The sequence below is a fragment of the Loxodonta africana genome, chromosome 18 (assembly GCF_030014295.1).
Source record: "Loxodonta africana isolate mLoxAfr1 chromosome 18, mLoxAfr1.hap2, whole genome shotgun sequence".
NCBI classification, from domain to species: Eukaryota; Metazoa; Chordata; class Mammalia; order Proboscidea; family Elephantidae; genus Loxodonta; species Loxodonta africana.
The window spans coordinates 18,640,408-18,668,360 of NC_087359.1; the positions used below are offsets into that span (position 1 = coordinate 18,640,408).

General features: G+C 49.3%; 1 protein-coding gene across 2 annotated transcripts; it reads right to left on the reverse strand.

The window, feature by feature from the left end:
* Nucleotides 1-1,794: 1,794 nt before the first annotated feature.
* On the reverse strand, nucleotides 1,795-27,953 carry DNAI2 (dynein axonemal intermediate chain 2). Of its 2 annotated transcripts, XM_064270811.1 has the most exons (12): nucleotides 27,640-27,953; nucleotides 26,159-26,320; nucleotides 23,695-23,816; nucleotides 21,468-21,610; nucleotides 20,386-20,499; nucleotides 14,195-14,334; nucleotides 12,417-12,539; nucleotides 7,701-7,924; nucleotides 5,715-5,850; nucleotides 4,945-5,091; nucleotides 3,691-3,918; nucleotides 1,795-2,514 (listed from the first exon to the last, which is right to left on the reverse strand). In XM_064270811.1, exons 1-12 carry the CDS (start codon nucleotides 27,820-27,822, stop codon nucleotides 2,428-2,430), a joined length of 1,809 nt encoding a protein of 602 aa, XP_064126881.1. In that variant the 5' UTR covers nucleotides 27,823-27,953; the 3' UTR covers nucleotides 1,795-2,427. The 2 variants fall into 2 exon arrangements, with proteins under 2 accessions (XP_064126881.1, XP_023412703.2); XM_023556935.2 differs by lacking the exon at nucleotides 1,795-2,514 and having other exon boundaries at nucleotides 2,735-3,918.

Genomic DNA, 27,953 nt, shown 5'->3' on the forward strand with positions numbered 1-27,953 from the left:
GTTTGGCCAAACACTAGTCTTGTTGCTGTTCCATAATGTAATCTAATGTAAAATGTAATGTCATTCCTTCCCATCATGTAATCTAATGTAACCAGTCACTCAGCTGAGAAAGGAGTTTCCCTAGGATGTGTTCTGCCTCCAGACTATAAATAGATATGCTGCACTCTTCCCATCACCTGATCTACGAATGGACCTTGGCACATAAGCCTGCAGCAGTCTCCAGCTTGTCACCTGACCTATGGATTTTGGGACTTGGCAACCCCCCACAACTGTGTGAGCCAATTCCTTGAAGTAAATCCCTGTCCATCTATTTATCTATCCATCCACCCAACCATCCACCCATCCATCAGTTCATCCATCCATCCATCCATCCATCCATCCATCCATCCATCCATCCATCCATCCATCCATCCATCCATCCATCCACCCATCCATCCATGTGTGTTTCAAGAAATCAACTGACATATTGCATTGGGCAAAATCTGCTGCAAAAGACCTCTTTAAAGTGTTAAAAAGCAAAATGTCACTTTGAGGATTAAGGTGCACCTGATCCAAGCCATTGTATTTTCAGTTGCCTCATATGCATGGGAAAGCTGGACAATGAATAAGGGAGACTGAAGATGAATTGATACATTTCAATTATGGTTTGGCAGAGAAGGTTGAATATACCATGGATTGCCAGGATGAACAAATCTGTCTTGAAGGCAGTACAGCCAGACTGCTCCTTAGACAGCAGGATGGTGAGACTTGTCTCATACTCTGGCCAAGTTATCAGGAGGGACCAGTCCCTGGAGAAGGACATCATGCTTGTTAAAGTAGGTCAGCAAAAAAAAAAAAGGAAGACCCTCAATGAGATGAACTGACACAGTGGTTGCAACAATGGGCTCAGGCATAGCAATGATGGTGAGGATGGTGCAGGACTGGGCAGTGTTTCCTTCTGTTGTGCACAGGGTCGCTATGAGTCCAAGCTGATTCGATGGCACCTAACAACAACAACAAATCTATGTGTGTGTATATCTCTCTCACTGGTTCTGTTTCTCTAGAGAATCCTCAGACAGGCACGAAGGTCAGCTGGCCCTGGGTCCCTCCCTAATAACATTCTTACGTGGGCATTTTTCAAAGGGTATTTAGGCCCCCCGTCAGGATCACCTGACATCCATGGACTGATCAGGGTTCAGAGGACTTCTCCTGGTACAAAGTTGGCTCTGAGGCACCCTCTTGCCCTACCACTGTCTCCGGCCATGGTCACCAACTGCTCTGTGGCACATGGATTCAAGTGACACCAGGAGAGCCCACTACCCAGTGCCTGGCCCACAGTCAAAAGCTATGCAAGGCTTGGGAGTGAGCCCGCCTGGGCTCCTGTCCCCACTCTGCCCTTCACCAGCTTGATGACCTCCAGCATGTCCCTGCATCTCTCCCTGAACCTCTGCTTCCTCAGCTGTAAAGTAAGGATAAGAAGCCCTGGTGGCACAGGGGTTAAAGCACTCAGCCGTTAACCTAAAAGTCAGTGGTTCTAACCTACCAGCTGGTCCTCTGGAGAAAGATGAAGTAGTCTGCTTCCACAAAGATTACAGTCTTAGAAACCCTACGGGGTAGTTCTCCTCCATCCCATAGGGTCACTGGGAGTCGGAATTGACTCGATGACAAGTGGTTTGGTTTGGTTTTTTAAAGTAAGGTTACTATGAGCACAGACCTTACAGGATGCTTTCAAGGCTGATGTCAAAAAACATGAGGTGCTCTGAGCACAGGACGCATAATGAGCACTAGCTGTTGGCATTGTGGTTGTTAATTTAATCTTACAAGAATAAGAAAATGGGAAGCTTGGAGCACACAAAAGTAGCCACACTCATTTCACCAATGGCTCTGATACAACGCTCAGACCTCCGACGTGGCTGTCTGCACAAGTGCCCAGCGGAGTGGCTTTGACAGATAAATTCTAAGTGGATGGACTTTCTTGGCTCCCGCCTTGTATGTGGATGGGAGAGTCACTCTGGCGGGAGGTGAAGGACCCCCTCAGTCTTTCCAAGGCCTTGCAATGGCTAAGACAAGCCCCACTGAGGCTGTGCAAGCTTGTGAAGGAAGACGATTGTCAAGGAATCAAAGAAGACATCCAAGGCCAGGCTGGGAGGTGAAGTGGCCTCAGGGCTGGTGTTCATGGTGGCGAAGGCTGACAGGGACCAGATCTGGGAGAAACCCTGCCTCTTCCCTTCCTCTAAGGGGCCGCCTGGGACTCCCCCAGTAAGTCAGTGTGGGCCAGTGATTTGCAAGGGTGGGAGCAGGCCAGGTTCCCCGGTGGCCCCCCAGCCCTCCCTTACACAGTGATGCTTTAAGGAGGAGCCCAGGCCCCCACTTGTGTGCCCTGGGCCATCCCCAGGGGTGGGAAGGGAAGGCACATGTGTTGTGGGGCTGCGGTTGAAGGCTGACCTTCTAGGCTGGGGTCTCCTCCTCACCCCTTTCTTCCTCGCTCTCCATCTCTTGGTCCAACATCTCCTCCTCCTCCTCCAGATTTCGTTTCTATCAAGAGAAGACATCACGGCCATGCTGGTGGGGGGCAGGCCTTTCCCTGGGATGTTAACCCCGCGAGCACACCAGCAGCTAACCCGTTGCTACGCTTCCTGCAGATAGTGCTGACAGCGCTGGGCTGGCAACGGCCTCTGTGTGCTCAGAGGGTGCTGGAGGGGGTATGGCAGACTGGGGGACAAGTCCTGCTTCTGCTGCTTGCTGACTGGGCCACCTTGGGCTAGCTCCTTCCTGAGTCCCAGCACCTCAGCTGTAAGGCTGGCCTGACACCTGGCATGGCTGAGACTAAGATCAGAAATAACAGGCTTCAGGGCCCAACACAGGAAACATGTACCCTGCACAGTCACACATGGCCCCTCGCTTGGAAGGACCCCAGGCTTGGTTTAATGCTCTGCTATTTCCGTCTTGAAATTGTTCATAATTTTTTTTAATAAGGCCCCCCCCAGTCTCATTTTGTACTAGGCCCTGCTAATTCTGTGGCCAGCCCTGCTCACAAGGAGAGATACTGGCGTACGCTCGCTTGTTCTTTTCCTTTCCATGCTGTTTTTTTGCTTGTCACATCTTGGCATCATGTCTGCGGGCCCCTAAAGGCAATGGCCCATCCCGACACTGTCCTTTCTTTCTCTGTTCCCTGGTACAAGAGGGTCTGGGAGGCAGGCAGACACCATCTTTGTAGCTCAATCTTCTCATTTTCCAGATGGAAAACTAAAGAACCAAGAAGCTAAGTGACCAGCCCAGGTGATAAGCTACAAGCTGGGGCCATGGGCAGATGAGCTAAATCAAGTCACATCCCTGACACCAGGCTTAGGGGAGCTAGGACAACACACCCCATGGCGTTCTGGGGACCTCAAAGCTCGCTCATACCCAATAGCTCACTTATCCCCAAAATCCTCACTCAGTAGGTCAGCGTGCATGTTCCAGGTTTGCCTTGGGGAGGTAACTGCCCTCAAGGAGGCTAAAGTCTGTTTGGAGACTTAAGCTCCCTCTGGAGGATTGCAACAATTTTTCCCATTTGCCAGATGGACAAATTAAGGTCCACCCTGCAAAGTTTGAGCAAGGCTCAAGGCGTTCCTGGAAGTGAGCAAGCAGAGCGGAGCCCAGGAGCCACGGCTCCCTACCCCCAGCCCAACAGTCCCTGCTGTGGCCCAACGGTCCCTGCTGTGACCCTACAGGCTTCTGCTTCTTCTTCATAGCATCCTTCTCCTTCCTCTTCAGCTCCGAGAAGATGACCTCGAAGAACTCCTCCTCAGCCTTGGTGACCAGCCCCTCCAGGTCTGTGGCAGTCTCCTCCTCCCTCAGCTCCTCCTCCTTGCCCTCAGCCTTGCCCTTCTCTTTCAGCCGCATCTCCCGGTGCCTGGCCTCCAGGATCTTCTCCCTTCGGGTCTCACGTTCAAATACCTGGGCATACAACGACAGAGAGGCCAATGGGGAAAGAGGCGGGGCAGCCTATGGCTACTGGCATGGTGGCCAGGCTGGGCTTTTACTGAGTGCTCCTTGCTCCACTCAAGGCAACCTCTGAAGAGGTCGGTGTTTAGGGCTGATATCGGGGTTAGAAGGCAGAAGGAGCCAGGCGCCAGGTTTCCCAATTCCGAGGAGCTCCAAGTACATAGATGCAGGGTAAAGAATGCTCTTTGGAGCTGGGCAACATGGCGGCCCTGGGCCCACAGAAAGACCAGCTCAATGGAGAGACTAATCCCAGGCAGGGCCAGGAGGCTCTCTTCAGGACACCTCAGCCCCACAGTGCCCCGGCTGCAAGGTGGCCCCCAGTGCCCAAGCTGCAAAGTGTTTCCTTCCATTGGTTTTCTACTGAGATTCTACTAAGCTTTCATTTGAAAGCTTATATATGTGTGTGTGTGTGTACATAGATGCATATATGTGTGTTGTGTGTGTGTGTACCTATAGATGTGTATAAATAAAAAAAAAACTCATTGCCATCAGTTGATTCCGACTCATAGCGACCCTATAGGTCAGAGTAGAGCTGCCCCATAGGGTTTCCAGTGAGAGGCTGGTGGATTCAAACTGCCAACTTTTTGGTTAGCAGTCGAGCTCTTAACCACTGCACCACCAGGGCTCCATACATATATATACGTTTTTTCTTTATGTGTATATACATATGTAGAGAGTTTGAAATGAGACAAACTGACCTAGTCAAACCACTATATTTACAGCTGGAAAACTGAAGCCCAGAGAAGTAAAGAGACTTGCCCCAGGTCACCCAGCCACACAGTGGCTGAGCGAAGACCCATTCAGACACTACAACCACTTACAACACTCATTCCAGGACACCGTGCTGCCTCCCCAGAAATGCTCATCCATGTCCCCGGGGGCAGGTGGGAAGGGCTGTGGGTTTTCTCTAACTGGCCACCTGCTATGGGGCTAGGTCAGACACGAGCAGGTGGGACCTCACCCTGCACTGGCACTTACGGAAGACGCTATGTTCTTCTCATTCCTCTGGAGGGTGGCGAGCCCGTGCGAGACCTCCAGCAGGGTGGTTGTCCCCAGCCGGGAGCCACAGGCAATGAGGCACCCGTTGTCCTGCACCCGGAGGCAGAAGAGGGCTTCATCACATACCTGTTAGAGAGGCCAGGCCAACCCAGGTAGAGAAGGAAAGGAAAGTCACATTTGTCTAATTAACTGACCTCTGGGGAATCTTAGCCAAGCTGCCCTGTTCAGACACCCTCAGGGACTCCCCATGACCCACAGGAGGAAGGTCAAATGCTGAGATTGCGGGTCAAGATCCTTCTCCATCAGCCTCACCTCCCACCAGCCCCACACTCCTCCTGAGGTTCCCACATGCACGCCTGCCATGGCCCCATGCCAGCGCATCCAGGTCTAGCTCAGGTCTCAGGATAGATTCCAACTTAAAGAGTCAGACATGGGGGTCCCACTTCCAGGGTTTCTGAAGAAACAGGCCTGGGGGGTGGGGGAGGGTGCGCATCTGCTTTTTAATTTTTTTTTTTTTGACGTTTCCCCCAGGTGATTCTCACTTTCCTAGGGACACTCTCTTCCAAAGGCCAAGTGGTAGTTAGCCAGCATGAGACTTCCCAGAGAGACCCTCAAACTCAAAGACACACCCAAACCCATGCATGGATGTGTGTGCTCCTGCCCCCAAGAACACGCCCCTACCCAGAGTCCTCACATCAGAGGGGCCCCAGCTAACTGAAGGCCTGGGTGAACCGGAGGGTGGACATGACCTTCAGGGTGAGGGCTGGGTCACACTGCTTGAACACAAAGTCCCAGATGTCCAGGGTTCCATCCATCTTGGTGGTGAAGAAAACTGCCGGCCTTGAGGGGCTCCAGGCGCCATCGGTGAGGTAAGCCATGTGGTACCTGTGGGCAGTTAGGCACCACCTGTCAGGGGCCACTGTGGGTCGGGCGATGGAGAGGCTGCTTACCCAGAGTTCTGCTCTCTCAGCACCCCAGACCCCAGGATCTCTGAGCCTGAAGAAGCAGGACACTCTTCCTTGTGTCTGATTTCTGCCATCAAAGCCTCACCTGCCTAACCACTCGTGGGCTGCATTTTAAAGGACTCTAGGGTGGTTGTCCCTCAGGCTGGCTAGCCACTGGTGTTTCTGCACAGCTGGAGTCCCTGGGTGGTACAAACAGTTAATGCTCTCAACTGAAAGGTTGGTAGTTCAGGATCATCCAAAGGTGCCTCGGAACAAAGTCCTGGCGATCTGTTTCTAAAAATCAGCCACTGAAAACCCTACAGAGCACACACGGGGTTACCATGAGTCAGTGCGAGTCAACAGCGACTGGTCATGGTTAGCTCCCGGGAACAGGCAGCTGTTGCTAGCTCTGGGCCCGGTCCCCCCAGCTCTGGCTCGGCTGAAAGGAGTCAGAGGACGGACATGCCCAGAAAAGTTCACAGCATTGATTAGGAGAGTGTTATACTTTCTTCTTGGTTTAATCCAGATTTTCCAAAATTTCTGCAGTAAACGTGGAATATTTTAAATAAACACACAAGGTGGAGACTGCGATTTTATGCATCCCCCATAGCAGTACAATCACAGCTGGGCCTGTGGTGGCCATGCCAGAGACTCCATTTCCCAGCCTCCTTTGCAGCCAAAGTGGGAGAGGAGATCAAGACACATGGAACGTTCCAGAGATTTTTTTAGTTACAGGCTGCAGGGTTTTCAGGTCTCTCTAAATGAGTGAGCCATGTAGGTAAGAGGAAGGGATGGCCCAGGGTAGGGATGCTAGATAAACTGCAGGATACCCATTAAATTTCATTTCCAAACAACGAATAATGTTTTAGTGTAGGTATGTCCCAAATATTGCATGGGAAATACTTATACACTAAGAAATCATTCATCGTTTGCACAAAATTCAAATTTATCTTGGCATCCTGTATTTTTCGCTGCTGTTGCTATTAGGGAAACCCTGGTGGCGTAGTGGTTAAGTGCTATGGCTGCTAACCAAAGGGCTGGCAGTTCGAATCCTCCAGGCTCTTCTTGGAAACTCAATGGGGCAGTTCTACTCTGTCCTATAGGGTCACTATGAGTCGGGATCGACTCAACGGCACTGGGTTTGGTTCTTTTGGTTTGGTTCCTGTTAGGGAAACCCTGGTAGCATAGTGGTTAAGAGCTACTATGGCTGCTAACCAAAAGGTCAGCAGTTCGAATCCACCAGGCACTCCTTGGGAACTCTATGGTGCGGTTCTACTCTGTCCTATAGGGTCGCTACGAGTCAGAATCGACTTGACGGCAGTGGGTTTGGTTTGCTTTGGTTGCTGTTAGGTGCAGTGGAGTTGGTACCTGCTAAATCTGTTAAACTCTAGGCAGGGGGAGGCCGGGGGAGGGCCTGGGCTCCTGAACACAGGCTCACCCGCTCCCCCTAAGGGCGAGTTCTGAGAAAGGCCCAGGGAGAGGGTGCTTCGCCCAACGCCCATGCCTTCTCTCCTTTAGCGCATCCTGGCAGCCAGCAGGTGCCTGCAGAGTCCAAGCCATGTCAGAAAGGCTCCAAAAGTTTTGGGGAAGGGCTCCACTTCCACTCAGAACCTCCACGCAGGAGATGTTACTTTGCCAAGTGATTAACTGAATCAAGCCACTTGGTACCACAAGCTCTGGCGGACCAGTGGAAAACAGCAGGGGTGATTTTCTGTTTTATGATGGACTCCTGGGCCCAGCTGGTCCCTTCCACCCCTCCATCCCTTTCCTGTCCCCAACTTCTGCACTTACTTGGTCCACATGATGGATGACTCCCGGCTGTCTTCAGACCAGATGCGGGCCGTCCAGTCCCCGACGGTAAGGAAGTTCTTTGGGTAGAAGGGGTTTCTCTGCAGGGCGTAGATGGGGCCGTGGTGGCCAGAGAAGGTGCACACAATCTTCTCGGCGGGCGTCTTGCCCTTGCGGTTGCAGGAGATGACAACGCCCTGCTCTGTCCCCACCATGAATTTGGTTGGCTGTTGGGGGGGGGGCACGGGGGTGGAAGGTCCCATGAAACAATGGCGGCTCAGGGCTCTGATGGAGTGGAGAGCAGCCTGCTCCAAGGGGTATGCAGGTGTTGGAAGGGCCTCCAGTAAAAGTCTTTGCTCAGGCTGTGCCCCCTCCTAGAGAGCTGTCCTCCCTGCCCCCACCTCATCAGACCCCTCCCTTCTTTAGAACCCACTCAAGAACCACGTGCTGACTCTTCTAGGCCCTGGTGAGGCTCATCATCAGTCCGCTCCATAATTGTCTCCACTAAGCAATTTGCCATAAAGATCACCAACATTTGTTTTTATTTATAGAGAACATAAACAAGGCCCAGAGAGGGGACAACCCCGCGTGTGTCGGAGTAGAGCTGTGCTCCACAGGGTTTTCAGTGGCTGATTTTTTGGAAGTAGGTCACCAGGCCTTTCTTCTGAGGCACCCCTGGGTGGACTCAAACCTCCAACCTTTCAACTCTTGGGCTAGCACATCAACCGTTTGCACCACCCAGGGGCTCCTTTGACCAGATCATTTCAAAGATCGGTAGAGCCTTATCTGGCAAGACAGTGGCACTGATGATGTTGTTATTTTTGTTAGTTGATTTCAAGTCCGCTCCAATTCATGGTGACCCTGCCTGGTCCTGTACCATCCTCAAAACCGTTGTTAGCGTTTGTGCCCATTGTTGTGGCTCTTGTGTGAATCCATCATATGGAGGGTTTCCTTCCTTTTTGCTGACCCGCTACTTTACCAACCATGATGTCCTTTTCCAGTGGTTGGTCTTTCCTGATTGGCCTTTTGGATTGGTGTCCAAAGTAAGCGAACCAAGGTCTTGTTGTCCTTGCTTCTAAGCACCGTTCTTGTTGTATTTCTTCTAAGACTGATTTGTCTGTTATTTTGGCAACCCACGGTAAATTCAATATTCTCCACCAACACCACAATCCGAATGCATCAATTCTTCTGTCTTCCAGCACCAACCATAGCACTGTCTAAATTACATGTCCCCGCCCAGTGGTAACTCGGAGCAGGTGTCTACTCAGCACCCAGAAAATGACCTGCCAGCAGGTGCTTCGCCTCCCCTGCTGGTGGAGGAGGCTTATCTTACTTGATTTTGTAGCCCAGTAGCTGGCATACAATTGTTGCTCAATATGTGTGTGTGGATTGCATGAATGAAGGAAGGTCTCCTGACCACTGACCCAGAGCTCCCGCCAGGCCTCTGAGCACAACCCCCTCCATCATGCAATGCCATGCCTTGTTCACTGTTCCCCCTCTTAACCTCCAGGTCAGACCATACGTCTACATGGCAGGACCCACCATGGCCAAAACAAAAGGACCTGGTCAGCTTGGGAAGGGAGGGGCTGTGCTGAGTGGGCAGAGGGGGTGGGAGAGGTCTTTGCAGGCAGGCTGAGGTGTCCCCTATGGGTGACAAGCCCACCCCTACAGAGCTCCCTGATTAGAGGCTGTCATGAGTTGAATTCTGTTCTCCAAAAAGATATGTTGGAGTCCTAACTCCCCAACACCCCCATCAGTGAATGAGGCCTTATTTGGAAATAGAATCTTTGCAGATGTAACTAAGGTATTGTTGTTGTTGTTTGGTGCAGTGGGGTCGGCTCCCACTCATAGTGACCTTGTGTAACAGAATGAAACACTGCCCGGTCCTGCGCCATCCTCACAAACGTTATGTTTGAGCCCATTGTTGCAGCCACAATGCCAATCAACCTCATAGAGGATCTCCCCTAAATTTGTAGGTGGGGCCGTGGTGGCCAGAGAAGGTACACACGATCTTCTCAACAGGCGTCTTGCCCTTGTGGTTGCAGGAGATGACCATGACCCGCTCTGTGCCCACCATGAATTTGGTGGGCTGTTGAGGCGGGGATACAAGGGTGGAAAGTCCCATGAAACAATGGTGGCTTGGGGCTTCGGTGGTGTGGAGAACAGTCTGCTCTGAGGGGTCCGCAGGCTCTGGAAGAGCCCTCGGTAAGAGCCTCTGCTCATGCTGTGCCCCTCCTAGACAGCTGTCTCTAGGGCGGGTCCTAGTCCAATGTGACTGGTGTCCTCAGGAGAAGAGACACAGAGATGCACAGATGGAAGGCACGCATGTGAAGATGGAGCCCATGGGAGTGATGGTGCCATAAGCCAAGGTACACCTTTGGGGCACCAGAAGCTGGGAGAGACAAGGATGGATCTTCCTCTAGGGCCTTCAGAGGGAGCATGACCCTGCTAACACCTTGACTTTCAGACTTCTGGCCTCCAGGACTGAGAGAAAATAAATTTCTGTCGCTTTCAATGCCCCTGCCTCTGCCCCCTGCCAGCTTATGGTACTTTGTGTCCAGCAGCTCTAGGACATGATTATAGAGGCCATCCCAACACAGCTCAGACAGGCGGGACAGGCTGGCTGTTCACTCACTGTTTTTTTCTCTGGCTGAGCATCAGAGGGGAACAGACTGCCTCCCCAGGGATGCTCTTGCCCACCACCCCCAGCTGTCCCCGTAAGCACGGCCAAAGCTGCTGGCTCCCACCAGGAAGAAGGAAACAGCCTTATCTAGCTCTATCCTGGCTGGTTCAAGAGATTAGGAAGGGGCATCAGATGCAGTTGCTGCCACCAGGGGGAGCAAGAGGGCTCTGAAAACGCAGTGCCTAAGACAGGCTCTAAGGAGCCCCAGCCGCACGGTGGTTAAGGGCCAACTGAAAGGTTCGAACCCAACTGGAGAAAGATGTGGCAGTCTCCTTCCATAAAGATTACAGCCTAGGAAACCCTATGGGGCAATTTGACTCTGTCCTATAGGGTCTCTATGAGTCAGAATAAACTCAACAGCAATGGATTTAAAAAAAAAAAAATTTTTTTTTTTTTTAGCAGGATATTAATCTGGCCCATTCCATTTCAAACTCCTGCTGAGAATTTGCATTTTTACATAAGAATCACCTGGGGATCTTGTTAAAATGTAGATTCTGATTCAGTATATCTGGGAATAGAAATGCAAATTCTCAGCAGTGGTTCAAACCGGAATAAACCAGTTCAAAGCTTGGGTTTTAGGATCTACTCTGAACAGGGGAGGGCCCACCGAGGCACCCCAAGGGGCCTTCGGAGTCAGAGCCCTGGACTTGAGCCCCAGCTTGACAATGTACTATGGCACGTGATTTAACCTCACTAAGACTTACTTTGTTTATCTGTCGAGCAGCAATGATAACATTACCTCACAAGATGGTTATGGCACATTACAGAAGCTTGACCCATCACGTGAGGTGTTGGACGTGTCCAGCACACAGGTTGCACTCAGTAAGAGACAGGCGTGGAGGAGGTGGGGGCTAGTGGTAGTGGGGTCCTTATCAGGTAGCACCTGGTCTAGAAATTCTTGTGTCCAGGTTTTTCTGGGTCTTTCCCATCCCAGCCTCCATACCCGTGCTTTGTCCTCTTACCCCAGGGTTGGGGGTTAGTTAAACAATCCTCCCCCTCATCCCACCAACACTCAGCCCCAGCCTTGCGTGAGGACTCCCAGGGCAGGGAGGAGGCCAGAGCACCTCCTACCTCCCAGGGGCAGAGGGATGATGTCATGTGACCCCGAGGCAAACAAGTGACAACCCCAAGGGGGAAACCAGGCCTGGCTTCAGTGAGACATAATCAGGAACCAGTCCGAGTCAAGAGCCATTTGGAAAAGTGGCTCTCTTGCTTTTTTATTGGGGGGGGGGTTTCATTTGCTGCTTCTAGAAGATTCTCTCCTCTGACACTTAGCATTACTTCTCAACTTTGAAATTTACAATTCCTTCCCAGATACTAAGTGCTGTAATTACGCTCTGGGTGTCCCAGGAGACTCCTCTGATATCATTTCTCTCTCCCAACACTCCTTCTTCCTCAAGAGAAGGTAAAATGACCAGCCCAGGGCCCCACGCCAGGTAGTGGCAGGGCATGGGCGGGAGATCAGGCCTTCTGATGTCGGTCCTGGGCACAGCTCTTCCCATAGGATGGAGCTGTTCTAGAACCTTGTCCTGGTCAAAGGAGTCCCTGGGCGGTGCAGACAGTTCATGTGCTAGCCTACTAATTGAAAGGTTGGAGGTTCGAGCCCACCTAAAGGTGCCTCACAAGAAAGGCCTGGTGATAATACTTCCAAAAAATCAGCCACTGAAAATCCTACGGAGCACAGTTCTACTCTGACACACATGGGGTTGCCAAGAGTCAGCATCAACTCAGTGGCAACTGGTTTGCCCTGGTGAAAAGACTGCCTTCTGGGCAGCCCAGCTACTAGCCCAACAGTGACTTCTGTGAGAGAAAAGCCTTCCTTATTCAAGAAGCTCTGCTGCCCCCTGCTGGACAATTGTTGTAACGACCACACAGGTCTAGGACTACACGGAGAACGGCGGTCCCTGGAACTGCCCAGTACACAGTGTAAGAAGCAATGGGCTACCACAAACATATGATACACTGGCCACGGCCTGCCCTTAGCTCTGGCCACCCTGGCAATGGAGGTCAGGGAAAGGAGGAGAAAGGGCACTCACCAAGGTCGACTCGAACTCCAGGGAGATGGCGCCCAAGGCGTTTTCCAGCATCTCCTTTTTGCTGATGTCCATGATCAACACCTCAGTGGGCTCGCTTAGCTTGCGGATGTCCCACCACATGACCTGACGGGGGAGGTGGCGACATTGAGACATCGAGGTCCCGCGATTTCCCCAGCTTTTGCCTTTCCCACCCCTCTGCCTGTTGACACATGTTGAAGGAGCGCCTTCTCTGCGCCACCAGGGGCAGAAGGGCGCTGACGGAGCTCCCAGCCACTCCTGAGTGCAAACGCACTCTGAGAATGAGAACCGACACACTGGTCCACAGTTACCAAACCTGGCTGATCACCAGAGTCACTGCTGAACTTCACAAAATCCAGTTGACTACCGAATGAAAACCGCCAGAAGCAGGCTCAGGAATCCGTATTCTTAAAAGCTCCTCACAATATGGCAACCCATTGCCGTCATCAATTCCGACCCATAGTGACCCTACAGGGCAGTAGAACTGCCCCATAGGGTTTCCAAGGCTATAATCTTTACAGAAGCAGACTGCCACGTCTTGGAGTGGATGGTGGGTTCGAACCACCTACCCTTCTGTTAGTAGCCAAGCACTTAATCACTGTACCACCAGGGCTCCTTTGGAAATACATAGCAACATTAAAAATGCACATACAACTATGTTTAAATGTTGTCGTCTTTGTTGTTGGATGCTATCCAGCTGATTTTCAACTCATAGGGAGTACATGTGACAGAGCAGAACCGCCCCATCAGGTTTTGTAGGTTATAATCTTCACGAGAGCAAATCACCAAGTCCTTTCTCCCCGAAGAGCTACTGGGTAAATATGAGCCACCACCCTTTCCGTTAGCAGCCAAGCACTTAACCATTGAGCCACCAGGGCACCTAATGTTTAAGTGGTACCTTATTTTAATTTGTAATTCTTTAATTATGAGTGACATGGAGAGATTTTGAGAAATCTTTTGAAGGACTTTTGTTATTTGTATTTCTTTTTCTTTGAGCTTGTTATCTACCTTGCACATGTTTCTATGGGGCTGGTCATCTTTTTCTGATTGATATGCAAGAGCTATTTGTATATTAAGGAAATGGTCCTTTTGTCATTTGTGTTGCAAATATCTTTCCCAGTTTTTCATTAATTTTCGCCCTGTAAGAATCTGTGAATTATTTTATAATTAAATCTATCACTATTTTAAAAAGAAACCTGCACATACACTCTGACCCAGAAACCCCACTGCCGGGAGTATAGGCTATGGATGTACCTGCAGCGTATGCAATAATCTAGACAAATTTATTTGTTGCTACATTATAACAGCAAAAGATTAGCTTCTACTTAAATTAGGATACTCCCACATAATACAGTCTTTAACAGGCACGGGGCAGCTTTTTATGGAATATGAAATTGTCTCCCAAATATGTTAAATAAAAAACATCAAGTGCAGAACAGTGTGTAAGACACAAAAAGTGCAATGAAGAAGGCTATGTACTTGCATGTATATGCAGAAACTCTCTGGAAGCACACGTAAGAAACAATACCAGGGGCTGCCTCCAGGAAGGAGGACTGGGAGGCTTGGGGACAGAGGTGGGATGGAGACGTGTCACTGCCTACCCTTTTGAATCTTTTGGGTTTTGTTCCATGTGCATGTATTACCTGCTATTCAACTTAAAAAATAAAATGCCAAAGAGAAGATTCCCCCAGGCGATTCTGACGGTGGACCAGGGCACACCTACTCCTCCCAGCCCCCTATGGCACCTGGCCAGGTAGTACCTGCCCGTCTGTGGAGGCTGAGAAGCACTCAGTACCCGTCTTCGACTGCAACCAGATGGTGCCGTACACAGGGTCCCGGTGGCTGAACTCGATGGTGGACAGCTCCGCCACCAGGCTGCCCTTCCGGGTGTCCCAGCAGGCTGGCGGGCAAGAAAATAAAGGGTGGTGAGAGGGGGCACGGGCTGCCTTCTGGGTGCAGAGAGCAGGGAACAGAAAGCTGATGTTTCCCTAGTTTTGGCAGGAACAAGGTTTTTCAGAATCACGACTCAGTTCAGGCCATCCTGAGATTCCTACCAGCTCTACCTATGGAGAGACTTCCAGAGCCCAAGCTCCATTCATTCTGTTGAGCCCCTACCATGTGTTGAGCGCCACTCTGGGCACTGGGGAGGCAGCTGGGAATAGGGCAGGCACGGTCCCCAGGGAGGCAAGAGGGGGCCCCTCAAGCACAGCCTATGGTGTGATTGCTATTGTGGGGGACACCTGGGAGGGTGGTCAGGGAGGGCCTCCTGGAGGAAGTGACAGTGCTGGAAGACAGAGGAGTAGCGTCAGCGGAGTAAGCCGGGCAGAGAGGACGGGAGAGTCTCCGCCAGCGGGAGAAAGCATGTGCAAAAGCCCCCGAAGGGGAGGACACCATGGCCAATCCCTCCTGCTGCACAGTTAAGTGCTCAGCTACTAACTGAGACATTAAACCTGTTACTGTAGTCAATTTCAACTCATAGCAACCCTACAGGATGGAGTAGAACTGCTCTATAGGGTTTCCAAAGAGCGGCTGGTGGATTCGAACTGCTGACCTATTGATTAGCAGCTGTAGCTCTTAACCACTGTGCCAGAAGGACTCCTAAAAGGTTGAAAGGTCGGCAGTTCAAATCCACCTAGAGGTGCCTCCAAAGAAGGGCCTGGAGATCTACTTCCAAAAAGTCAGTCATTGAAAACCCTATGGAGCACAGTGCTACCGTGACACACATGGGGTCGCCACGAGTTGGAATCGACTCCATGGTGTCTGGTTTGGTTTTGGGTTCTCCAGTTCATCAAACCCGTCTCCTCTGCTCCTTTGCTGCCTCCTTAGGGAAAGAAACCCAGAGAGGGAGCTTTGCCCTTTACTCTGATCCTCTGTTAGCGCTTCACCTTTTCTGCTTTACCAATAAGTGAAGCTTATCTATTTTTTGTTCTGTTAGTGCTTTTTTTTCCCCCACCCCGTTACTCAGAGCTGTTTCTAGGAAAGCTGGTTTTGTGTAACAACAAAATATCCAGTTCATATATTTCCTTAATATTTCTCCAAGTGCAAGGCACTGGCCCCTGGACTAGCCTGGCCCAGAAATGCATTTTCTTTAGCCAAGCTTGCTCTGCTTGGGGAAAAGCCGTGCTTGAGGCTGGTCCCACTGGTCCCCTGATGCTCCTTCCCGGCCCTTTTCACAGGCAGCAGGTCTGAGTGGGCAGGAGAAGCCTCTGAAATGGGTTATGAATAATGAGTGAGGCGAGGCTCCTGAATAAATCACAGCAGTGTGGCTCCACTTCAGTCTTTTAGAGCCTTGGCACCCAGGTAATTTGGCAGAGAGATTTGTGGGGGCTCCTGTCTCTTCCATAACTCAGCAGCTCCCCTGGGGAAAGGGGTGGGTCTGAGAAGATGATCAGAAGCTTCCAGAAGGCTGAAGGCAGTGGCCATATAAGATTCCCAAGGAGAAGATTCCCAGCTGTTATGGATTGAATTGTGTCCCCCCAAAATAGGTGCTGTAAATCCTAACCCCAATACCTGTGGTTAGGAGCCCTGGTGGTACAGTGGTTGAGCACTCATCTGCTAATTGGAAATGGTGGTTCGAACCCACCAGCCGCTTGTCGGGAGAAAGATGTGGCAATCTGCTTCCATAAAGATTTATAGCCTTGGAAACCCTGAGGGAGTTCTACTCTGTCCTATAGGGTCTCTATGAGTCTAAACCTACTCAGCAGGTTTTTTATACCTGTGGTTATAATCCCATTTGGGTGTGGTTTTCTTTGTTATGTTAATGAGGCAGTATTAGTGTAGGGTGTGTCTTAAATCCATCTTTTTTGAGGTATAAAAGAGCAGATTAGACAAGGAAGCAAGCAAGCAGAGATGGGGGAAGATAGATGTCATGCCACCTGGAGATCATTAAGGAGCCAAGGAATAGAAACTGAAGAGACAAGGATCTTTCCCCAGATCCCACAGAGAAAGAAAGCCTTCCCCTAGAGCTGGCGCCCTGAATTCAGGCTTCTAGTCTCCTAAACTGTGAGAAAATAAATTTCTGTTTGTTAAAGACACCCCCTGTGGTACTTCTGTTATAGCAGCACTAGAGAACTAAGACAATCTGCCATTCCTGCTCCACTCCCAAAGGCAAAAGGGGGGAGGAAAAGGGCATGTGAATGCGGGAAGGGTAGGTGACCCTTCTCATACCCAAAGCCAAGTCTGGCCTGGGGTGCAGTCAGGATAGGTTAGGCGTATGGTTACTCCAGGACTAGAGGTGAAGGACAAGCAAGGACTTTCAGAGCCGATGTGGGCAGGTTTCTTCCAAGCTCACTAAATCAAAACTAAGCCCGTTGTCCTCGAGTTGATTCCAACTCGTATTGACCCTATAGGACAGAATACAACTGCTCCATAGAGTTTCCAAGGACCACGTGGTGGATTCGAACTACCGACCTTTTGGTTAGCAGCCATAGCTCTTAACCACTACGCCATCCAAGCTCATTAGAGATCAAAAACAGCAGTTTTTTTGAGGCTAATGAGTGGGTGCTGACCAGACCAAGAGGGACCACCTGGGGGCTCAATGCTGACTGTGCCTCATGAGGCATGATGTTATCATGGCCATGTGGTGAGGCTGTTAAGAGCCCTGAGCCCTGGGGCTTTGATGGAGCTTCCTGGCTGGTGACAATGCACGGGAGAAGGTAGCACGTCCCTCTTCGGGACCTGGAAGTTTCACATTGTGACCTCTTCCAGGCCTCATTCTATGTATCTCTTCATTTTTTTTTTTTTTAGTTATAATAAAGTTGAAGCCATAAAAAGAAAAAAAAAAAGTCATTTTTGGTGGAGCAAGGACATTTAAAAATTCTCTCTTCCATAAAAGCAATGAACTGGCAAAAACTGTCATAATCAATTTTTCAGACTCCAGAAGTTAGCCAAAGGCTTGCAGCCACCTGGGAAGCACGTATTCAAGAAAAAATAGCAGTTGTTGGTAAAAACAGTAAGCTTTGTGGCATTTGAACTTGCCCTCATCCTAACCCCCACTCTCCAGGTGTGTGGTAGCCTTGAGAAGTTATTGTTGTTAGATGCCATTGAGTTGGTTCCAACTCATAGTGACCCTGTGTACAACAGAACAAAACACTGCTTGGACTTGCACCATCCACACAATCATTGCTATGTTTGAGCCCACTGTTGCAGCCACTGTGTCTATCCTGTTGGGGGTCTTCCTCTTTACCAATGACCCTCGAAAAGTAACAGCCCACATTCCTGGTGAAAACCAGTAGCCTGGCAACCACCAAAGGGAGCAGAACAAGGCCAGGACTTTTTTAAAGTGTCATTCCCAGAGAACTGCCATTATTTGACCTACCTGGTGGTTCCTTGGAACATCCCACTTGCAAAATTATCTGTATTTGATTTGATTCAGAGCTCACCCAGTGCAAAAAGCCTTTTCATTGGGGATGATTGTCAAAAATAATTACAGGCAATTGATTACTTTTGTGGCTTCCTAAGGTAGTGGGTAATAGGTGGGGCAAACAAAAAGGTAATCAAGAAGCTTAAAAGGAAAATGCGGAGAATGAGATGTTCATACAGCTTTGAAAAGCTACTACATACTCCTGGGAATCTAAATGGCCATGTGCAGGGCTAGGGCTGTGCACATCAGCAAAGACCTCATAATGCCCTAAGTTCTCACCTCTAGCTGACCTTGAGACTCTTCACAGAGGCTAAGGCAAAGTTGTCGACTGCCTGGCTAAGTCTTTAAGCCATGTCCTGGCACACACATAGAACACCCCAGCAAATGCTGGAAGATCTACTGGCTCCAAATGTTTAAGGAAATCTCTGTCCCATCACTAAATGACCACCAAGCTAACCAAGCAGAGTCTTTAGTGGCCACACATGGCAAAGAATACAGACTTTATAGAATTAGTTCAGAAAATTCATTAAATAAACTAACAACAACAACACAACAAACAGCAACAACAACAAACCCTGGGGAAGAGTAAGGATCTGATTTATAGAGTTGCCACAGTACATATTTGAAATGTACAGTTTTCAACAGAAAATCATAAGACATGTCAAGAAACAAGAAGTATGACACATATGCAGGGGGAGAAAGTAATAAGTAGAAAAGTCCCTGAAAAATTATTAGACAAAGACTTTAAATCAGCTATTTTAAAATATTTTCAAAGAAATGGAGGGAACCACGACCAAAGAATTAAAGGAAAGTGTGGGAACAATGTCATACCAAATAGAGAATGCAATAAAGAAATGAAAATTACACAAAAAAAATCCAACCAAACAAATAGAAGTTCTGGAGTTGAACAAGAACTGAAATAAAAAAGGAGCTCAACAATAGATTTGAGCAGGCAGAAGAATCAATGAACTTAAATATAAACCAATTGAGATTATCCATTTTGAGGAACAAAAGAAAAATAACAAAGGAAAAAGAGCAGAGCCTCAGAGACCTGTGGGACACCATCAAATGTACCAACATATGCATAATGGGAGTCTCAGACAGAGAGGTGAGAAAGGGGCAGAAAAATATTTCAAGAAATAATGACCAAAAGCTTCTCAATTTTTATGTAGAACATTGATCTACACATCTGTCATGGATTGGATTGTGTCCTCCCAAAATATGTGTCAACTTGGTTAGGCCATGATCCCCAGTATTGTGTGGTTGTCCTCCATTTTGTGATTTTCCTACATGTTGTAAATCATAATCTCTGCCTGTGGTTAAAGAGGACTAGGGCGGAATGTAACACCCTTGCTCTTGCTCTGGTCACATTCCTGATCCAATGTAAAGGGAGTTTCCCCGGGGTGTGACCTGTACCACTTTTTATCTCATGAGAGATAAGAGGAAAGGAAAGCAACCAGAGAGTGGGGACCTCAAACCACCAAGAAAACAGTGCTGGGAGCAGGGCGCATCCCTTGGACCTGGGGTCCCCGCACAGAGAAGCTCTCAGACCAAGGGAAGACTGATGACAAAGACCTTCCTCCAGAGCTGACAGAGAAAGCCTTCCCCTGAACCTGACACCCTGAGTTTGGGCTTGTAGCCTACCAGACTGTGAGAGAATAAATTTCTCTTTGTCAAAGCCACCCATTTGTGGTATTTCTGTTATAGAAGCACTAGATCACTAAGACAACAACCAAGAAGCTCAATGAACTTCAAGTAGATATAAGGTGGTAAGATAGGATCACACAGTATGGCCCATAGCTACCAGCCTGTAACCTCTGGGCTACCTAAGTTTCTTCCTTTGGCATCCAAAGTCCTTTATGATCTGATCCCTACCCACCAGGCTAGGCCAACCTTCTGGAACTGTGCTGAGAGCGCACAGAGTCCAAACTCACCAGAATTTCTGGAATGAACCCTGACATTCCATGCCCTCTGCACCTCTCCACCTGGAGTGTCCTTTCCCTGTGTTCCTCCTTCAAACATCATTGCCTCCTCCATGAAGCCTTCCCAGGCTGCCCCCATGCCCTGCCAACTCCCCTTCCCCAGAGAGAGTTAGTGTCTTCCTCCCCATGCTCTACCTCTGTGCCTCCTAAGAGCCCTGTACTTCGGTACCTACTGCACTAAATGATAATTAAATCATGATTATCGGTTCCCTGAGACTGAGCTCCCTGAGGACAGGGACTGCCTCTTATCATCCCTTTACCTCTGGCCCCTGTTACCATGCCTTGCTCAAGAAGGGTGCTCAGTAGATGTTTGTTGACTTTATTTGAACTATTTTCTTTTTAACTTTTTATTTTGAACTGATTTTAGACTTACTTGAACTGCTCCAGCTGGAGGTGATGCTGAGGTATCAGTACAACCTCACTCTCTTGGGTGTCAGGAGTTGTTAGCCGTGGGAAATCCCTGCCTACTTTTCTACTTCCATCTCTGTCCCCGACCCAAGCCCATGCTGGCAGGTGACCCTGGTCCAGACGGCTGCAGGGTCTGGACTGCCTTAGAGCCCAGGAGGAGGCTGAGTGGTTTTCTGGCTAACTCCCGGTCGCTCCTTACCAATCTGCCCATTGTAGCAACCTCCCAGGAGGACGTGGGAGTCCTTGGGGTTGTACTCCAAGGTGACCAGGGGCGAAGATGGCCTCAAGGCAATTTCAGGTTTGTTGGGGTTTTCTATAAAGAAGAAAAAAAAAAATCCCACTAGGCCTGGAAAGATAAGGACAGGGTCAACAAGTTTAACCCTTTCTCTAGGCTGCAGCCTCTGGCCCCTGGTGACCAGAATCTAGCAGCCTTAGCCTTAGGGCTCTTCTAATGGTTTTATTTGATGATCACATTTGGGTGTGTGTGTGTGTGTGTATGCATGCTTTCATGATACTTCTAGTCCATTTCCCAGGTTTGGTTTGAAACAAGTTTTTGACCCTAAGGTTTTTACATAGTCATCTTTCCATTAACTCCTCCAAGCCAGTTTCTTCATCCGTATATCAGGATAATATAATGGTGAAGCCCACTCATGGGGTTGTTGTAAGAACTCAATAAACTTCTCCGTGTTTGGCACCTACACCTACTAACAGGCGAATGTCTACTAATAACAGCTAATGTTTTTTGTGATAGTGGCGATGGCAAAGGGAAGTCTGAGTGTGAGATGCCACCATCACCTGGTACCTAACCAGGGGCTGGCCCTCAGAGTGAGCCCTTCCATAAACTATGGTCTCTGCTCCCAAGGGCACCCATTGCCTCTGGTAGCCATTAACTATGGGGAAGTGTCAAGAAAGGTGGGACAAATGGGGTCCCCTGGCCCTCCCTCTAACGTCCCTTCTCAGTCTGCTGGGGACTCCTTCTGAGATGTTCTTCAGGGGCCAAGAATTGGGATGCCATGGGTCTGGTCTTTAATGCCCTGACTAAGGATCTGGAAATGAAGGCAGTTTCCTACTTCTGATTTGGCTTTGCTGGGCTGCACCTGAACCCGGTCAAGGAGGGGAGAAGACAAATGGCTTCCTCCTCGGTCCCAGGCCTCTCCCTGTGAGGGACAGCTCTGTGAGTGCCTTCTATCCCTGCTTTCACCTCCTACTCCCTACTCTCCCTGGCTCCTTCCTGCCTATACCCTCAGCCCTCCCTGGCCAATGCGACCCCTCACTTCTCACCCATGTCCCAGATGTACGAATCAAAGCTCATGCCTACAGGTGCCCGCTGAAAATCCAAGCAAGAATATGCCACCGCCAACTTCCGGTTGCCATCGGGGTGCCAGGAGAGATGCGTGGCTGCCCGTTTGATTTCCTGGGGATCCCTTTAGGAGAGAACAAAAAGGGAAGCGGACTGAAGAGCAGCGCCCCCAAAGTCTATCTTTTTTTTGTTTTTTTAACTGCGGCACAAATATATATATATATAAAAAATTGCCATTCCAAATTTCTTATTTACTGAATGTTTTCTTTTAAAAAGTCAAATATATTTAAGCAATCACATTCACTCAGAGAAATTTATTTTAAAAACAAAGTTCATAGGACTCCCATAAATAGAAAAACCAATCTCACCAGCCATAAATAAAAGGTAATGATAAAAATTAAAACAGTGGAACAGGAATATTAAATTTCTCCTGCTGAAAATTTTGAGCCCGGGATGTGATTTCCCACTGTTATTTACAAAAGGTGTTAAAGACCAGATAGACCCAAACTGAGACCTTCTCCTTGAAGGGAAGGAATGAATGAAAGGAGGAAAGGAAATAACTCTCTCACCACGGGATTCAACCACTTTGTTCCTCCCTGGGTGCACTCTTATGGTATAAAGAGCCAGGCTGGGGCTCAGGAGACAGAGTTTCACCCTTGGTTGGCCCCCATCTACCAACTGGCCCCCACCCATTGCGTGCCTTTGAGCACCTCCCCTCCCTGGGCTCAGTTTCTTCACCCGTAAAGTGTGCAGCTTGGATGGGATGACTTCTAATATATCATACTGCTTGGATAACCCATGTACGAGGCCAGACCATTGCTGGGGGCAATGGAGGAAGGACAGCCCGGCCTCCCACGCCCTCTCCTGAACAACCTTTGCTGCCGGCCCTACCCTACCCTCTGCTTAGCACACCACAGTCACCCTGCACCAGAATGAGTCCTTTCACACTCAGTGGAGGATATCTGTGGGAAAACTTCCTGCTGGCAAACTTTCGTCTTTAGACGTTATTCCCAGGTACATGCCCATCAGTGTTGGACCACAGTCTCATTTGCCTGCAGTACTGCTGGGTCACAGGGGTGCCGTACTTTGTCCTGACTATATTGTTGTTGTCATCAGGTACCATTGAGTTGGCTCCAACTCACGGTGGCCCTATGCATAACAAATCATCGCCCAATCCTGTGCCATCCTCACAATAGTAGGTATGTTTGAACTCATTATTGGAGCCACTGTGTCAATCCATCTCATTGAGGGTCTCCTATCTCGCTGACCCTCTACTTTACCAAGCATGATGTCTTTCTTCAGTGACTGGTCCCTCCTGATAACATGTGCAAAGTAAGCAAGATAAAGTCTTGCCATCTTTGCTTCGGAGTACTTCCTCTAAGGCTGATTTGTTCATCCTCCTAGTAGTCCATGGTGTATGCAATATTCTTCAACACTAGGATTCGAATGTGTCGATTCTTCTTTGGTCTTCCTTATTCATTGTCTAGCTTTCACATGCACATGAGGCAACTGAAAATATCAGAGCTTGGGTCAGGCATACCTTAGACATCAAAGTGGCGTCTTTGCTTTTGAACACTTTAAAGAGGTCTTTTGCAACAGATTTGTCCAAAGCAATATGTCATTTGATTTCTTGACTGCTGCTTTCATGGGCGTTGATTGAAATCTTCATAGAAATCCAAGTAGAATGAAATCCTTGACAACTTTGATTTCTTCACTGTCTATCACAATGTTGTATGTGGGCCCAGTTGTGACAATTTTCTCTATACTGCATGAATCAACACTAATTTCCTACACCGCTTTGCAAATTCCCTTAGTTTTTCCCCAGAGTCTGCCCTCCCCTTCCTTCAGCCAGACCCACCCCCAGGGTAAGGACTTCTCCACTGGGTTCTTAACACTCTGTCCCTTATCAGGGTCTTCGCACAGAGGGGATTGAACTCATGGCTCAGAGTAATCGGCAAGGAGTAGGTTGCTTTAGGAGCACCTGCCTACAGGAAAGGAGCCCTGGTGGTGCAGTGGTTAAGAGCTTGGCTGCTAACCAAATGTCAGCAGTTTGAATCTACCAGTTGCTCCTTGCTTGGAAACCCTCTGGGGCAGTTCTACTCTGTCCTATAGGGTCAGTATAGTCGGAATCGACTTGATGGCCATGGGTTTGGTTTTGGTCCACAGAGTGACAGAGTTGGCTAGACACCTGCCTGGCCTTTGAGGTACCTGAAAACATTGATAGTTTTAGCGGAAGGGGCCTCCTCTGTCACCTCCACCGGGTCCTCATCATCGAAGTACTCCTCATAGATGTCGATGGCATTGTTCTGCTTGATACAGTGCTCCATGATCTGAGAAGAAGACACCAATGATCTGAGCAGTAAAGGGAAGTCCTTCTAGACTGAGTAGGCCTGGGATGGAGTCTGGAAGGGGATGCCAAGAAGTATCTAGTGGGCTTTTCCCATCCTTCTAGCCCATGCATTCTCAGCAGGGATGCTCTCGCCCCTCAGAGGGTGAAAACTGGCTCTTACAGGGCAAAATCATATTATTCCTTTTATGTGTGAGAAGCCCTGGTGGCTCAGTGGTTAAGAGCTCTACTGCTAACCAAAAGATCAGCAGTTCGAATCTATCAGCCGCTCCTTGGAAACCTTATGGGGCAGTTCTACTCTGTCCTATATGGTCGTCATGAGTCAGAATCTACTCACCAGCGACGGGTTTTCTGAGGGAAGAACATACGTACACACAGCATATAAACAGATATACAGTATACCTACGGCATTAAAATGTGTTTAAAAGTGTTTCTTCTTTAGTTTAAACTGAGAAGAAAACATTCTTTTGTGGTTATGAGAAGGGGGAAGGAGGGAGGGTGGGACAGGGTATTCACTAATTAGATAGTAGATAAGAACTACTTTAGGTGAAGGGAAAGACAGCACACAATACAGGGAAGGTCAGCACAATTGGACTAAACCAAAAGCAAAGAAGTTTCCTGAATAAACTGAATGCTTCGAAGGCCAGCATAGCAGGGACAGGGGTCTGGGGACCATGGTTTCAGGGGACATCTTAGTCAACTGGCATAATAAAATCTACTAAGAAAACATTCTGCATCCCACTTTGAAGAGTGGCGTCTGGGGTCTTAAACGCTAGCAAGCAGCCATCTAAGATGCATCAACTGGTCTCAACCCACCTGGATCAAAGGAGAATGAAGAACACCAAGGACACAAGGTGATTATGAGCCCAAGAGACAGAAAGGGCCACATGAACCAGAGACTACATCATCCTGAGACCAGAAGAACTAGATGGTGCCCGGCTACAACTGATGACTGCCCTGACAGGGAACACAATAGAGAACCCCTGAGGGAGCAGGAGAGCAATGGGAGGCAGACCCCAAATTCTCATAAGACGAGACTTAACAGTCTGACTGAGACTGGAAGGACCCCAGTGGCCATGGCCCCCAGACCTTCTGTTGGCCCAGGACAGGAACCATTCCCGAAGCCAACTCTTCAGACATGGATTGGACTGGACAATGGGTTGGAGAGGGATGCTGGTGAGGAGTGAGCTTCTTGAATCAGGTGGACACTTGAGACTATGTTGGCATCTCCTGCCTGGAGGGGAGATGAGAGGGTGGAGGGGGTTAGAAGCTGGTGAAATGGACACAAAAAGAGAGAGTGGAGGGAAAGAGTGGGCTGTCTTATTAGGGGGAGAGTAATTGGGAGTGTGTAGCAAGGTGTATATGGGTTTTTGTGTGAGAGACTGACTTGATTTGTAAACTTTCACTTAAAGCACAATAAAAATTATTTAAAAAAAAAAGTGTTTCTTCTTGAAAATCGATATTTTGTTGTTGTTGTGTTAGATGCTATCGAGTTGGTTCCAACTCATGGTAACCCCATGTGTTACACAGTAGAACTGCTCCGTAGGGTTTTTTGTTTTTTTTTTTTGACTGTAATCTTAATGGAAACAGATTGCCAGGCCTTTTCTTCTGCAGTACCACTGGGTGAGTTCAAACCGCCAACATTTAGGTTAGCGGTCAAGCATAAACTGTCTTTGCCACGTAAAGAACTTTATGGCATTAAAATTTCATGGGGCAGAAAGAGGCAATTAGGAAGCAAGTATCTGAAAAGTAACTGGTTACTGTGCCCGGCAGACTAGACGTTCACTCCAAATTTGAATGAATGAATGAATGATCCCTATTGGCAGGGAGTTTCTGGGTGGGGTTCTTTTGGAGTCCTCTGCCCAAGGGGTTCCCCACTTTTCATACCAACATCAGTTGCCTTTGAGTTGACTCCAACTCATGGCGACCCCATGTGTGTCAGAGTAGAACTGTGCTCCACTGGGTTTTCGATGGCTGACCTTTTGGAAGTAGATCGCCAGGCCTTTCTTCAGAGGTACCTCTGGGTGGACTCAAACCTCTAATGTTTCAGTTAGCAGCTGAGTGCCTTAATCATTTGTACCAACCAGGGACTCCCACTTTTTAGAATTCTCCCTACAGCCTGGTTAGCACTTGTATCTCCCTGCCTCATCCATCTTCCTGCTGTTGTGTCCCCAGACAGACGCCCCCTAAGGTCAGCAGCCAGGTCCCTTCCCCTGAAGAGCTACATGGACTCAGCACAGGGCTGGGCACTTGATCGGGCTTGACCCCCCACTTGGGAATGAAGTGGCAGGTGGGGCCCAGACAGGTAGAGCTGAAGGAGCTTACCGAGCCGAGCTGCGTGATGGCGTTAATGTAATTCTCATCCTTCTCCACTTTCTTCCGGAAGCGGATCGTCTGCTCCAGTTCCAGGGGGTTCACATCCTTGGGCCAGCCCCCCTCGACGTGGTTAACCCCCCTAGTCTCCATCTCGAACCGCTCTGTGTTGGCCTAAACAGAGAGCTACAAGTGAGAAGATGCCCACCCAGGCGTGAGCATCCGGCTGCCTCTGCAGACCACGGCCTGGGGCTCCCAGGCAGCCAGCCACTGGGATGGACCCATGAGGCGCCCCTGGCCAAAACCACCACGTTTTCAGGTCCTGTCAGGGAACTTTCTGGTTCGCAAGCAGATACAGGTAGCCATGAAATGCCACCCTGTGGAGTTAGCAGCTTTGTACCTGATGCTAGTGGCCACGGAAAATTCAATTCTGGCCTTACCTGAGTCCTAATGGACCAGAGGAGCCCAGCCATTTGCCCTCTGAGATTCCAGTGAAAAAAGAAGTAACATTCGTTCTCCTCCCTGCCGTTTACAACGTCACAGAAATTGATGCATAAAAACAGGGGTGGTGGTGAGTAATTTGGAAAGGCCTAGTGATGAGGGTTGCACAACACAATGAATGTGGTCAGTGTCACTGAATTATACGTGTGAAGATTGTTGACTTGTCAGATGTCTTGTTATATATATTTTTACCACACACACACACAAACAAGAGTTTGGATTTGCTTTGCCCATCTGCTCACTGTAGCAGGTAGGATGGCCCATTCATTTTACTCCTTTCCATTTTTAAGTCGGCTCTCACAAAAGCTTAATGTCTCAACAGGGCGGAGCTGCTGACAGGAGAGCCCTACTATGATGTGACTTCCACGCGCCATCTTGTTTAGTTGGCTATGCCAAGGACCTAGGCGTCCTGGTCCCCATGACAGCAATCAGCTGTGGGAAAGCAAGGTCAGTTCATTTGAACTGTGAGTCACGGGTACTACCATACCAACCTGGCAGCTGAACGTCAGTTTTGGCCAAATTGAGTGTGATTTTTCACTCAGTTGAGTCTGGATGTGAGTAATGGCTTGTCTCATTCCATCAGATTTTCCCTCAGCAGTTCTGGCCCAATCATTAGCTGATCACCTGATTCAGACAGAGAGCTACCTGGGCTTCCAAACAGCGTGATCATAGCCCTCCATTCTCTCGACCTGAAATTTTCTTCAGGCCAGAGCTTTCTAGAAGACATTTTTCTTTTCTCAAGTTACCTACTAGATTCTAATCCCCACCCCCTCACAACACCTCTCCCAGCTGTAGCAAATGCTTGAAATGACTCCAGTAGGACACTGAGTGCCTTCCTGAGCCTGGACACTGCAGTGGGTCTGGGATGACTCTGTCCCCTCACCGCCAGCATCTCCACTGATCCTCTTTAACTGGCCTCTAGGTGGACAGGGACACCCAGTCCCACTGACCCGTGTAGCCCGCCGCCCCGCTGACCTGGGCCAGGGACACACCTCATGCTCCGACATGCTGGTGGAGCACTGGATACCCGTGTCCACAGGGTTCCGCTCCACGAACTGCTCAGCCAGTTCGGGGTTGGGCTGGATGTCGATGTTCAGCTCAGCCTGGCGGTCTGAGAAGTTGCATTGCTTTCCGAACTCGCTGCGCTTCTTGAGGTACACATACACGATCTCCATGGTGCTGGCTGTGAGGGCAGAGGACAGGTGTGGGAGGGCCCGGCCTTGCTGCTGCCAGTCTCCATGGGTCTCACCAGGGGCATCCCCAGGGTCTCAATCTGGTGAGGGGTAAGGGGTCTGTTATGGATTGA